General features: G+C 29.0%; 1 protein-coding gene across 5 annotated transcripts in view; it reads right to left on the reverse strand.

Moving 5' to 3' along the window:
* The window catches only part of LOC129971460 (phosphatidylinositol 3-kinase regulatory subunit gamma-like), a 41,770-nt gene that overhangs the window by 17,007 nt on the left and 11,170 nt on the right, over window positions 1–13,593 (reverse strand). For 2 of the 5 annotated variants that reach the window (XM_056085241.1, XM_056085242.1), the window contains exon 2: window positions 12,023–12,260. The exons of 2 other annotated variants lie outside the window; for them this stretch is intronic. In XM_056085241.1, the coding sequence (XP_055941216.1) occupies window positions 12,023–12,260 (238 nt within the window). Of the gene's footprint in view, window positions 1–1,026; window positions 1,167–12,022; window positions 12,261–13,593 lie in introns of those variants that run through there. One more of the 5 variants, XM_056085243.1, reaches the window with a different exon arrangement.

A 13,593-nucleotide genomic window follows, 5' to 3' on the forward strand; every position in this document is an offset into this window, starting at 1 on the left:
ATGTAATATTATCTCAACATTATAAAACCGTTAGAAAAAAAAAAAAAAGAATTATTAAGATATGCTCCAGAGAATGCTATTCATTTAACAAAGTAGCAAATAAATATATATATATATTATCTTGAATAATAACTCTCTTCCACCATTTTATTTTCTTAGTATTAAGAATAAGTACGCAATAAAAAAGAAAAAATTATTAGGCATTTGATAAAATGTATCAAAAAAAGCTAACTAACGTATGAGAAAAAAAATAAACATTTAACAATGAGAATTTCTCATAAAAAGGCCATAACAACTATCTACATCTTTATTTTTTCTGGGATTTAACTGCTGGGAAAAAAACCCTCTTAGATCAATATTATTTGAAATTTATTACAGAACACAGGGAATGTAATTTATTTTTGATAGATAAATAATCATTTCGACTTTGAATGAAACCTTTTTAATGAAAGGCATTAAATGTTCATAATTCTTCTGAAATCAATTTTTGAAATAATTAAAACACATTCTACACTGATTGCTAGGTCAAATATATTACAACTTAAAACGAAACAAGTTATATATAGCAACTAAAATTAACCAGATAACAAAAACAGAATAAAATTTATACACAATTTCAGATTATAAATATATATAATATTTAATATAAAATTATTTTAAATACATTATTAAGGACTAAGAATAAATTTTAAGAGATAATAGTAAACTACAAATAAATTAAAACATATTTACAAATCTAATACTTAAAAAATTCGGGAAAAAAAACACACACAGACATTATCAATTTTGGAACGGTATCAAAGTCATCAAAAATAATAATTTTTAATTCAAAATCAACTGTTATATTCGTAAGATATAATTAAAATATTGATATGCCAATTAATCACAGAAATCGTTTTCAAATTCCACCACCACTTGGATGAAATAGCAATTAACGTATCAACAATATTTCCAAATTCTGCAAAAAACTTTACTATCACATGAATTTTTTCACAAATAATCCACAATAGCGCACATTATTCCAACCTTTTGGATGTCATGCAATTGCAGTCTTGATTTACTTAGACTGCAAGGTTCCAGTAAAAGAACCTTCCACGCCACTTTAACCAGCGGCTGCTGGAGTGACATGAAGGATTGAAAGGATCAGGTAGCTGCTACGACACATTAGAAGCCTAGCGAGTGACCAAGATACTGAGGGTCAAAGTTCACTGCCAGCAACGATAAAACGCGAAAAAAAAATGAAAAAAAAAAAAAAAAAAAAAAAAAAACGCTTTAACAAATCAAGGGACTGAGATACAGCTTGTCCTTGGACGTTGCTCGCCAGTTCGTCTCTTCCCGCCTCTCCAGTGCAAACGATAGCTAGCATAAATCAATTGAAGTGCGATAAACATTTTATTTTAAAAGAGCTTTTGAAAGATTGCGAAGATGTTAATTTTTAGCGATCTTCTTTTTCCTTTTGGTAAAATTTGGCTACAATGAAATATTCTGGAATGTTTTATATTCGTACCATGGATTAACCAAAATCATGATGCAGCAACAAGTATTAAGAAAAATTCTATCATTTATTTTGCGTGATATAAAAAAAAAAAAACTAATATATTCGAAATGAACTACTGGAATAAAATGGAAATGAATTAGAATCACGTGTTCCATTAGCACTTTTTTTAAAAATAAGTTATATGTGTGTTTCGTAGAAGAGTTGATAAAGAATTCAGAATAATTTAGACTTATATGTCCTAGATTTGACATTAAGTGGTATTCTGGAAAATGAAAATGTATTTGTGTGATTCATCGAATATATTTTTGCTATTCATAAAAACTCAAAGGTTAGCAATCAGGTGGGGGCGGGGGGGGGGGGGTAAAGAAATCTCATCCCAATTTGAAACTTTTGGATTTGTATATATTTAAAATAATTTGCAATTTAAAAAGAAAATTACAAATTTGTAATTATGAGTACAGAAAATCATTTATATATAATTATTTAATAAGTTTTTTGTAACAAATTAAAAATGCAGTTTTTTTAAAAAATCTGTCTTTAATGGAATAGAACAATTGCTTCATTAAAAAAAAACATAACATTTCTGCCTTAAAATTTTTTATTTAAATTCATGCACTATGGAGAAATAATTATGTTATATTTTATCCAAAAAGTTTAAACTGTCATAAAATCTTTCAACCAAAAAAAAATAAATTATTTTACCATTTTGTAAACAATCTAAGTATATGAATGGGAAGTAGAGAAAAATTATGATTTATCAATTGTATATTCGCATAATTTTATTAATAAAGGATTACGTTAATACACACAAATAATCTAATGCGAATAAGTTGCTATGTGTATAAAGCAACTTTTATAATATAAAAGCATAAGTAAGCCAGAAAGGACTAAGCACAGAATTTTCGTATACAGGAAAATAAATCGAATATAGCGTTTTGCCTTATCAAACAAATCTAAAAATGGAACAAAGAATTTTCGAACAACATTTTTATTAGGATTGGAGCTAAAACGATACTTTAACTAATGCGTAGAAAGAAACCTCAAGTATTTCGAATCCAGAATGGCTTCTATTTGAAAATATTTCGACAGTTAACATGGAAACACCCATTGCGACGCGTACGCATACAATCAAGGAAAATAACTGGAAACTTCCCGGCGCCTTGCGAGTCAAAATTTATCGCTTAGTTCTGTTTTTAACCCTCGGAAATGAGTAGAAAAATGACCTGACAAATTTTAACGCACATAAAGAATATAATAAGAAAAAAATAATTAAATGCAAGGGAGGGGGACAAGAGGGGGAGGCACACGATTAGCAGGGACCAGTTCCAACCGGAGAGTATTGATATGCAACATGATTATCCTCGGCAAGGTCACGTGTTTTGAGTTCGTGATTAGAATTTTAAGCTGAATTTCACACACTGTAAAAGTAGCCTAGACAAAATTTTGCTTTTTTATAAGCGTACTGTTACGTTATGTATGGTTCTAGGCAGGCTTGCATATGAATTTCAGAAGAATTTTCTAGATGCAAGCGTGTTTTTCGCATGGACACACTAGTTATGACAATTAAATTTAAATGATTCATTTTCATTGTTACAAATTTATTTCATTCTTTAGTAATGTGACTTTCCTCAACATCTAGAAATAAAATTATTTTCAACAAGCAGAACTGCAGGGAACATTTATCTTTGAGGTAAATTTTCCTTAAATAGATAAAATTGCAAATCCTCTTTTATTTTTATAAATAAAAACAAATGCAGATAGCGAAAATGTTAATAACATAATCGCATGAAATAATAAATACTTTGGACAATAAAAAAACCTTATGTAAAATCTTTCTAAATATGTAAATAAGTTTATAATTATTTGCAGATCAGTAGTATTTGCTCCGGCAGAAAATGTGTGGCATATCAATTGCACAGTTATGATTTAATAACTTAAGTTTTTAATATGATATCACACAAAACTATTTTCCTTTTTCTTTTTATGCAGTGTAAAGAGTATCAGAAAAAAGGATGAGATTTTGCATTTTGTATATATTTTGAACATTCCATATAATTCTTGAAATAGAAAAAGAATTCCAAAAAATACTCGAATAAAAATTATTAAGAATAAACAGTTTTCAAACTATTATTAATAACTTGTGGTACTAAAATAACTGGACACGATTTATACGCCGAATTACTTGACATTTTCAGTTTAGCAGAACTCGACTGATTGCCAATGAATGAAATGGCCAATTTCATTTAAATATTCGAATCATATATAGTTGAAATATGCGCCCAATTTTTCGGTTATACCTTAACATTTATACGGTAACTTTTTTTATGAGCATGCTTTGCTGTAAATGACAATATCTTATTCGAATCTTTTATTGATTTATTAAGTACATTTTCCATGTTTCATTAGAGTGTAAAATAGTTGAGCTCTACAAAGACTGAAATAAAGTTTTAAGAATCATGAAATTAAAATCCATGTAAAAAGAAGAAGAAAGCAAAAGAAAAAAAGAAAAAAAAATTGCAACTTAAAAAAAAAAAATTGTTTGTTCTAAGAAAGAATACAGCGAAAATTTTGTTGCATCGAATTTCCGTTGAAAAGAAAATTAATTTAATTTCTCTTTTGTTTTCCAGAAGGAACTAATTCTATTTATAATTTCAATACATTATATTTTTTGCGTTCTTTAAAATTGTCAATCATCTTGGATTATTAAAATGAACACCACTGTGTAACTAAAAAATTTTTTAATTCTAACAGCATAAAGAGGGGGGAAAAAATCAATGAACCGACAAACATTCAAAATTTCACTGTTGTCATCGTCTTAGCCGAAAGAATTCTTTATCAGGCCTATCTATCGAACGCGATGCGATTTGCCAAAGAAGGACGAGGTCGTTCTTCCCAAGGCAATCATGGCGTCCCCAACTAAGTCCGATCCACCCGGTTAAAATATGCGCATTTTAAAAATGTAGAACCTTTTTTCAGCCAAGTCTTACATAATGATGGAGTTGGTTCTGCAAATGGCAACAAGGTTTAAAGACACACGTTCCACAAAAGATGATTGATTAATTTTGGTCGATCAGACGATTTTCTTTAAAGGAAATAGCGCGAAAATTAAAATACTTGACATTAAAGGGCTTGAGGACTAAGAGATGAGTGGAATGGTAATTAACGTTGCGATCAAAGAAACATCTACAGTAATAATTGTTGTTGACTCATTAAGGAAAACAAATTTTAGATACGTATCCCGATCTTTATAATCGAAAAATGAAACGTCTTTTAACCGCATACGACGAATTACAAATCGAATTAAATATTAAAAAAAAGCTACACATCCAATATAAAAAAATGTGCCATTTCCCTCTTTTTTATTGATATTTAAATAATCAATTGATATTATTATATGATGTTTTTAATGAACTGCCGATTTTTCTTTTTAATTTATCAATGCATAAAGCATTCAAAAAGAAATAGTTGAGAATAGATAATAAAGTCCAATCTATCATATAAATTACTAATTCAATATTTGTAACATTATCAAAAATAACAGTGATTTAAATAATCACATTCTGTACTTCAGAACCAGGCTTGTTTTTACATTGGCTTGGCTTAGATGAAAGTAAGAAAAAGATAAAAATCTAATACAAAAAAAATGTACAATATTGCCGTTTCCCCCCTTTTTTATATAATCAATTAATATTATTACATGTTTTTAATGAACTATTGATCTTTTTTATAAACAAATTCATCAGTGAATTATGCATTCAAATTGAAATACTAGAAAATAGATAATTAAGCATAATCTAACCTATACATTACTAACTTAACATTAGTAACATTATAAAAAATAACAGTAATTTAAATAATCCCATTCGGTACTTCAGATTTTTGCACTGGCTTGGATAAGATGAAAATAAGAGGAAGATGCGTCGAAAAAATACGTATACGTTACCTTTTTAAATTGACTTTAAAATTTTATTTTCTCTCATTTAGCAGTTATATTTTGAATATTCTTACAATTACAACAATTAAATAAACAATGAAAATTCCCCCTCCTATTTCTGATATCAATAAATTATTTTTAAATAGGAACTTTAAAAAAAAAAAATGTCTCTAAAGTATGAAAAACAGCTGTAGAAATTTTAAAATTAAAAAGTCATCATAAATTTAACAAGCACGCGCTTCGGTGAACCTTTTTAAGGGTAAGAAGGAAATAATATATATATATATATATATATATATATATATATATATATATATATATATATATATTAAAACAAGATGATAGAATACTATTTTTTTGTAAATTATCTATGTACATGAAGGCATTCCAAATATTTAATTACTGCCAATTGTTGAATGTTTTAATGCACTTCGGGATTAATGAGTCTGTAAAACATACGAGGTATATAAAACTGTGCTTTCCTGCAGTTTTTAATATCAACCATGTTTTTATTTAGGGACAGTCGATTTAGATAATAATCATGGGTTCGTCAGAATATTTATTATATCTTTATGTCAAATTTATTACTCATGATTTCCTCCATAGAGTATTTTTAAAGATCAAATTAGGTTAGTTATTAAAATCCTGTATAGCTTTTATTAAAATAAATTGTTAATTATTTAGATGTACTTTCCTAAAGGTGTTAAATCCCATGACATCACAGAGGCATTATAAAAAAACTTCCCGGTAATGTATCTTCTAATTGCATATTACCTGTTACCATACTTTATCTTCATTTTCATCGTTAGCTTTCAGCAGTGTAAGAAATTTAGGCGATTAAATATGATAAAACAATAAAAACGGCTTGAATTTCTTTGTAATAATAAATAAAAATCATACAAAAGTATTTTTTTTTTAAATTATCAAAATGCAGAAGAAAAAATCGAACAACAATTATATTGACACTATTAAAGAGACAAAGCATTTTTTTTTAAAGTTTTCGCGGAAAAACGTAAAATATGTTTTAACATTTAATTAATTTTTAAAAAGTCACTTCTTAACTCTTCGCACATTTTTAACCCACACATTATATCAGCTCCTAATTCGGTATTTTTAGGTCAAACGATCTGTGCCTAATTAAATATAACGTACTCTATCTTTCTGATTAAATATAACGCCCATCTATCTTGCCAAATCATCACTCGCTTAAAACGTCACAATAAAACCAACCGACTTCACAATCACGACCAATTTCACTAATCAACCCTCAACATGGGGTAAAAATCACAACACAACGATTTACTACAGTTAAGGTTCAATGGGCAACTTATGAATAAATCTCAGCAATGAATGTTAGAAGTAGTAAATGAAGCAGGAAGAGTTAAAAAAATAATAATAATATAACCTGTCTTGACGCAATAATTGTCACACATTGACCGGTTCAGCACAATTTTAAGGTCGTCACCTGTTCGGGCTAATCAAAGGTTCTATAAAGGAGGAAGCGATGTCAAACAGCGAAGCAGCTAGTGGGACTTTTTTTTTCCCTCCCTCCAAATCGCTAACTAAGTCGTAAAAAAAGAAAAACAATACAAAAAGAGACATTCGCCGGATTCGATCACGTTTGCCTTGAATGATATACAAAACGTGGATTTGTTTGATATCGTGAGATTTATACCACAGGTAAAGATGCAATTGTCATGTCATGTAATTTTCATGGATCATGTAATTTTTACTTATTGGTAAGATGATGGAAATTGGTAATCATTCTTTAAACTTTCACACTGCTCTAACATTAAAATATTTGCTTCATGACAGATTAAACCAATAGCCTTCATTTTTTTTTTTTTTTATTACCCGAGTTTGATTAGAGAAAACATCTCATTTGGAAGCTATATAGAGTTGTTTTGAATAGAAGGGCTGTTTGAAGAATGGTCAAATGATGAAGACAATACTTGACCACAATTAAAGTGAGAGACTTTAATTTAATATGGAACGAAATGTGAGACAAATATATATCAGTTATTTGGTGAAATCGAGTATCGAATTCGTGATCCTCCATTCTCAAAGTCACTGTTTCACCATGCTTCACCAAGATTATCCTCTTTTTGATTTAATGGAAGTGACGTCATCGTAATTGTGCTTGCGCTAGTTGAAACAAATAGGAAAATATAATTGAACACGTAAGATGAGGAAGAAATTTTGTGAAAAGGTACAGTAAATTTCGGATACAGATTTTTAAAAAAATTAAAAGAAAAGGATGCCAAAAGAATTCAACATTTAAAGAGCAATTTTTACAATTAAAACTGCTATAGATTCACAAAATAGAATACTAATGAAATGGAGTCGATAGTCACGTGACTAACGTCTCATTGCAGTCTTAATTCTTCGCGGTGACATTACGTTCCGTCTCTCTTGGAAATTGCGCGACTAATTACAAAACCAAGACAATGCAGCGCACGTCAATTATAAAAAACATAAATCAAGCGCAGAATGAATTATAAATTTTTTACTAAAAAAGAACTAATCATTATATAAAAACAAAAGATTAAAAAGTTAAAGTATATTACAAAACTTTCAATGAAAATCACACACACACACAAAAATAAAACAGCTAAAAGATTATATTAAATGAAAATTAAACGATAAAAATTATTTTACTTGAAACCACACAAATACAAATTAATTAATAATTAATAAAAAAACTAACCAAAAGAGAAATCTGGATTTTACCCATGTCTCTATCTACCATGCTCTACTCCATTCTATTATATAAACTATAAGATCTGCTTAGAGCTGATATTTTTTTTATTTTTTTTCAAATTGCGATGAAAAATACACAGTTTTTATGTTTTCATATCCGGTTATTACAAATTTATATAATGCAATAATGCTTCCACATCCGAGTAAGATCAAGTTAAGTTCTTGGAACACATAATAAAGAAAATCTTTAATACAGACATTTATCCTCCGTAACTTCCATAGCTCAATGACAGCAATTTGTGTGAGGCCATTCTTCCAAATCAATTTCAGACTGTCATACAAATCAACTTTTATGTTTCGGAATGACTTTTTAGTTTTCTGGACTCCACCACTAAAACCGCTAGCTGAGCAAACTCATAAAGTCCACGGTGCTCATTTTAAGTCTTCTGGGCGCATTTAAAGACTTGAGAGGTATCTAGATTTGATTTCTCATCCTCAATTTACAATAAAATTTCTTAACAAGGTCGTTTGGGTATATGGTACCCGCATGCTTTTCAACAGTCACTTTATTAAAATCTCCAGCTAGTATGGTATGTGTTCTATGAAGGAAAGTATGGCATGTAGAGTAAAATATAGATTTTTCGGACCAGATTATATCTTGGAAAATCGTTCATTATTGTCTAAGAAATTATTTTAAAACTGCATGTAAACATCAAACAGTGATTATCTGCGTCAGTATCATTTTTTACTTTCCTCATCAGTTTAAAATTTTGTTTGATAATTTAACAAGATCGCATTAGTATTTTTTAAAATTCTCATATGCAAATGGTTAACTGCAACTTGAAAACTTAATTTTTTTTCTTTTCTTTGTAATCCCCCCCCCCTCCTCGCAAAAAATTCGAAGTTTAATTTCTGTGAATGTCCTTAGCACTCAGATGGTCCTCTCACTCACCATTCAAGACGGCGCATCATTTTGACGTTTTATTTATTATTTAAAATTTTGATTGATAAGAAGAGTGATAAGAAAATGTAAAATAATTTTTCTGGGGGGGGGATTAAACTTAAAACAAATATACATATTTTTTTTTTTCAAGTTAAACAAAGCTTTTTATTAGATAAAAAATTATGCATCGAATTACTCTTCCGAGTACAAAGATTAATCATAAGAAATTACCAAAAGCATACTTAGAACTAAATAATTTCGATAGTCTTTTAATGATAAAACTGAAAGCGTTTTTTTGGAACAAATAAAAAATCTTCAATATCGAGAAATCTTAATTAAAATTACAACAGCATTAAAATAAACCGAGTAGCTTTTGATGAATAAGTCAAAGTCATATAAATACAAAAAATAAAAATTAATTTACTATTTATGATAACGAATCAGATGAACATTTCAAAGAAAACATGTTTTTGAATCAAGTTTCTATTTATTTACTATCGCGGCAGATACGCTTTTTTTTTTTTTTTTTCCCTTCTAGTATTTTTTGATAAGTCCACTTTTCGCACCAAAGCATTTCTTCTGTCCATATTAGCTCTGAAATAACTACTAACTACTATCAAAATAAACTATCATTAGAGATGAAAACCGATGCCAAAAACCATTTCCGGAAATAATAATATTCGAAAACAATCTAGAAGGGGGGGGGGAGTCTAAAATTATTCAAACAACCTGCTAATTAATTAGAAAACTATTCGAACACAATTTTTTTTTTTTAAAAATCTAGTGAAAGGAATGCGAACGTATTACGTCTCATTGAGACTCCGCCCTTTCAGGTGTGCCCATATTGGCGCAGGCGCACCTTCGAAAAGGAAGTTAAACACACACGCTTCGCGAGTATTTCCTGGACTTTTTATTTGCCTTTAGTGTCCAAGGTCGACCAACTATCATTCTATATGACTTTTTCTCCCAGCAATTCTCTGACGAATAGATATATATCTAAGCACACATCAGAATTAGTTTTATATTTGCCTTTTCGTTTTTTTCCCCTCGCTGTTCCAAGGCCAGTCTAAAACATCCCCTATTGCTCGATAAATGGTATAATGAGACTCGCCGGATGAAAATCGTTTGGGATTTAACCAGTCATAAAAAAAGTCGAGTTTTTTTCAGCGAATTTCTAAATATTCTCGCAGACGATAAAGCTTTGATACCAAATACAATAGGATTTACTGCTGTACTACTGTATTTCAGTCTATCAAAGCGAAAACTGTTCAGTTTCGAAACTTTTTGGGAGTCGTTTTAAAACAGTCTGTAAATCGTTCATGTAAATTTTCCTCCAGAACATTTTTGTAACACCATCTGTATCAGTGTTTTATAAGATATATATTCATGACTGTCTTTGTAGTTAGCTTTGGCTTTAAGGATAAATGCCTATATTTATGGGTATAAGAAAGTCATAATGAATTCATTAAATGAAAAATCAAATGGAATGTTTTTAAGCTATTTTGTTTCTTTTACCTAATAAAACAGAATTTTAAATGGGAGGGGAAGCAGCGGAGTGCTCAATGAATGATTTTAAAGTAACCAGCGTTGAATTAAATTTCTATCAAAGTTTTTAAATTTATTTTTTTAATTGATGTGACATTGACAAACAGCTGTAGGTATGTTATTAAAATAAATGACCAATTATCTCTTAACTAATTTGAGGTATATTCATTATAATAACAAAAATATTCATTATAATAACAAAAAAAATGCCCAGAACTATTTAATAAAAAAAATGTTTATTAAAGTTGTGAAGGTTTTTTAAAAAGAAAATATCACGAAATTTTTAATAAAATATATATATTGTCACTATAATTCTTGTTTAGAAATTTGAAATCATAAATTTCGTATTGAAGAAATTTATTTGTGGTCAATTTAATTTTAAAATGAATCTTATCATTTATCTAATTTTAAATATTAAAAGAAATATAATTAAGCACTCTAGATAGAACAAGTTAACATAAAATCCAATTAATTCATAATTGGCTTATACTAAACCAATTACTAAAAAAATTAACTTTGGAATTTTATTTTTTCAGAAGTGTTTTTTTAAATAGCTCAAACGAAAAATAGAGTTCTGTAATAAATTTTTCAAAACTACTATTGAAAATTTTTAAAAGAATTTAAAACTGTTAATGCATTTTAATCTTGTAAGGTTTTACAGTCGAAATTAAATATAGTATTACTCCGCGTTTATGTTCTCGTCTTTCAAACAAAAGTTACTTTGTTGTCATCCATATTTTTTTTTAGCATTTTTACATATGTAAGTGGTTTCTATCCTCTGGTCTATTAGAAAATGTAAACAAGAAGTAATATTACAGTCTTTTGTTCTCCCAAAAAACGGCATCATATATTTTTGTTTAATAAATATTTTGCTTTTAAGAATAATGTATCACAAAATGTGTAACATGACAGGTAAATTCGGTCATATTAGTGGTTTTTAAAAATACATCGTAAGTGTTGGTTAGTAAAGAACTCTTTAAAAACTCGTACGCCTAACCATCATTATGGCGGTACAAAATATATACCACATTGAAAATATAGAATTTATGCTGTGGCGTATTAATTCTATTTCATGCCTTTGTTATAAAAGTGCGCCTACAGCGCCTACTCAGAGCTACGTATTATCCATTCAGTAATTTTATGTAGGCCATTTACTAGGTGGTCAATCCTTGTATCTCCTGCTAGGTACCTAGTGCTTTTATAGTCTGTTTTTGAACATAATATTTATATACAATAAATTACAAAATTCACATTCTTTTATGTCAATGAAACCGCTCTTTATGTTTGTTATGTCAAATCGCACAATGGCAGGGTGCAAATAGAAGGTGCTACTTCAATATTTATAAATCCAAACGATGGTTGGTCATCGCGAGAAGGTAGATAGGTGTTTTTATCAACTCACCACATCTTGAGAGACGGCATTCTCATAGGACATTCTATTGACCAAGTCAGATCCACGCATGGAAGGATACGTCCAGTGTCCAGGCACAAAGAACGAAGGCCGGTCCGTGCTTGATCTACAACGGCAACAGTATCTCTCTTCTTTGCAAGAGTGCATGAAGGTGTGTAAGCGCATCACGCGGGGCAGGTAGTCCAACTCTGGGGCGTCCGTTTCCTCATTGGACGCAAAGGTGGGCAACCTGTCAGAATGAGAAAGAACCCTTCTTCAAACCCTTTCACGATTAAGATTCTGACGCACAGTCGACTCAGGATCATATAACTAGTAATAAATGCAAGCAGATCTTAAATGAAAGCATATGTGCTTAACTACTAAAGGTGGTTGGAAATGAAGTGAACCTTAATCAGAAAAGACTGTAGAATAAATTTGGTGGTTCATAAGATCATTTCATGAAATTTATCAAAATTCGGTGATAAAAATGATGCAAAAGTTATGAAAAGAATAAGACAAAACTATCAGTTATTTATATGCATTAATCAGATTGAAATGTTAATGTTTATATCAGTTGTTGGATTATCTCTGTTAAATTATTAAAAATTCGTAATTAATATACATCAGGACTGTGATAAATTGTTATATGGCATTACTACTACGTATAAATTAGGGAGAGTTCTTCAAAATAACATTTTCTTTCAGTGTTTGCATCATTTATTTCTCCGTGTTTTAAGATGCATACTAGCAAGATTTCACAATCTCCTTGATCATTAGTTTCTCTCTATCTACATACTGTGTGTGTCTTGAATAAGTTTAATTCTAACCACACAATATTACAACACGAGAATAATTTTTAGGGAAGTAACCAAGATTTTTTCTTTTAGATAAATCAGAAACCAAAATAATTTTCATCGATTGGGGCGATGTCAAATTCCTTCTGTTATAAAAAAAATAAAGAAAGAAAGAAGATTTACCAGCAAATGCAACAAGGAACAAATACTCTAATAAAAAAAAGGGGGAGGGGGTTGAATCATATTTGTCAAAGAATATGGCATTTAAGGTTCATTAAATAACTTAACAATTCTTAACTTTTGAATTAACCCCGTTTTATTTCGGATTTTCTTTTAAAGATTAAAAGGAAAATGGATAATTAATGCTAAATTATTGTGTTTATTTTCAATGAAGCTTATTTTAATAAGGGAAACACGACGAAAATTTTGATAAAAATATATTGTTTATTTTTCTCCTTTCATAACATAACAATCTGAAATTCATAACAATAATAACTCAAACATGTCAAAAACATATGTCAAAATTGAATTTAGGAAAAATTTAAATTACCTGAAAAATCCAATATTGTTTTTATAACTCGCACATTTTTATCACTGTTTGAAAAAGGTACAAAAATACTTTTTTTTTTTTTTTTTTGCAACAGCAATTATTTTTTAAATAGCTTTTCTTTCTTTTTTTTTTTTTCCGCACAAAGAATGTGAAGCAATAATAATAAACATACGTCGTTTTTTGAGCTCTAATGTATGTGTGTGTGTGTGATTTTAAGTGAAAAGGTTACATTACTTATG

The sequence above is a fragment of the Argiope bruennichi genome, chromosome 6 (genome assembly GCF_947563725.1).
Source record: "Argiope bruennichi chromosome 6, qqArgBrue1.1, whole genome shotgun sequence".
NCBI classification, from domain to species: Eukaryota; Metazoa; Arthropoda; class Arachnida; order Araneae; family Araneidae; genus Argiope; species Argiope bruennichi.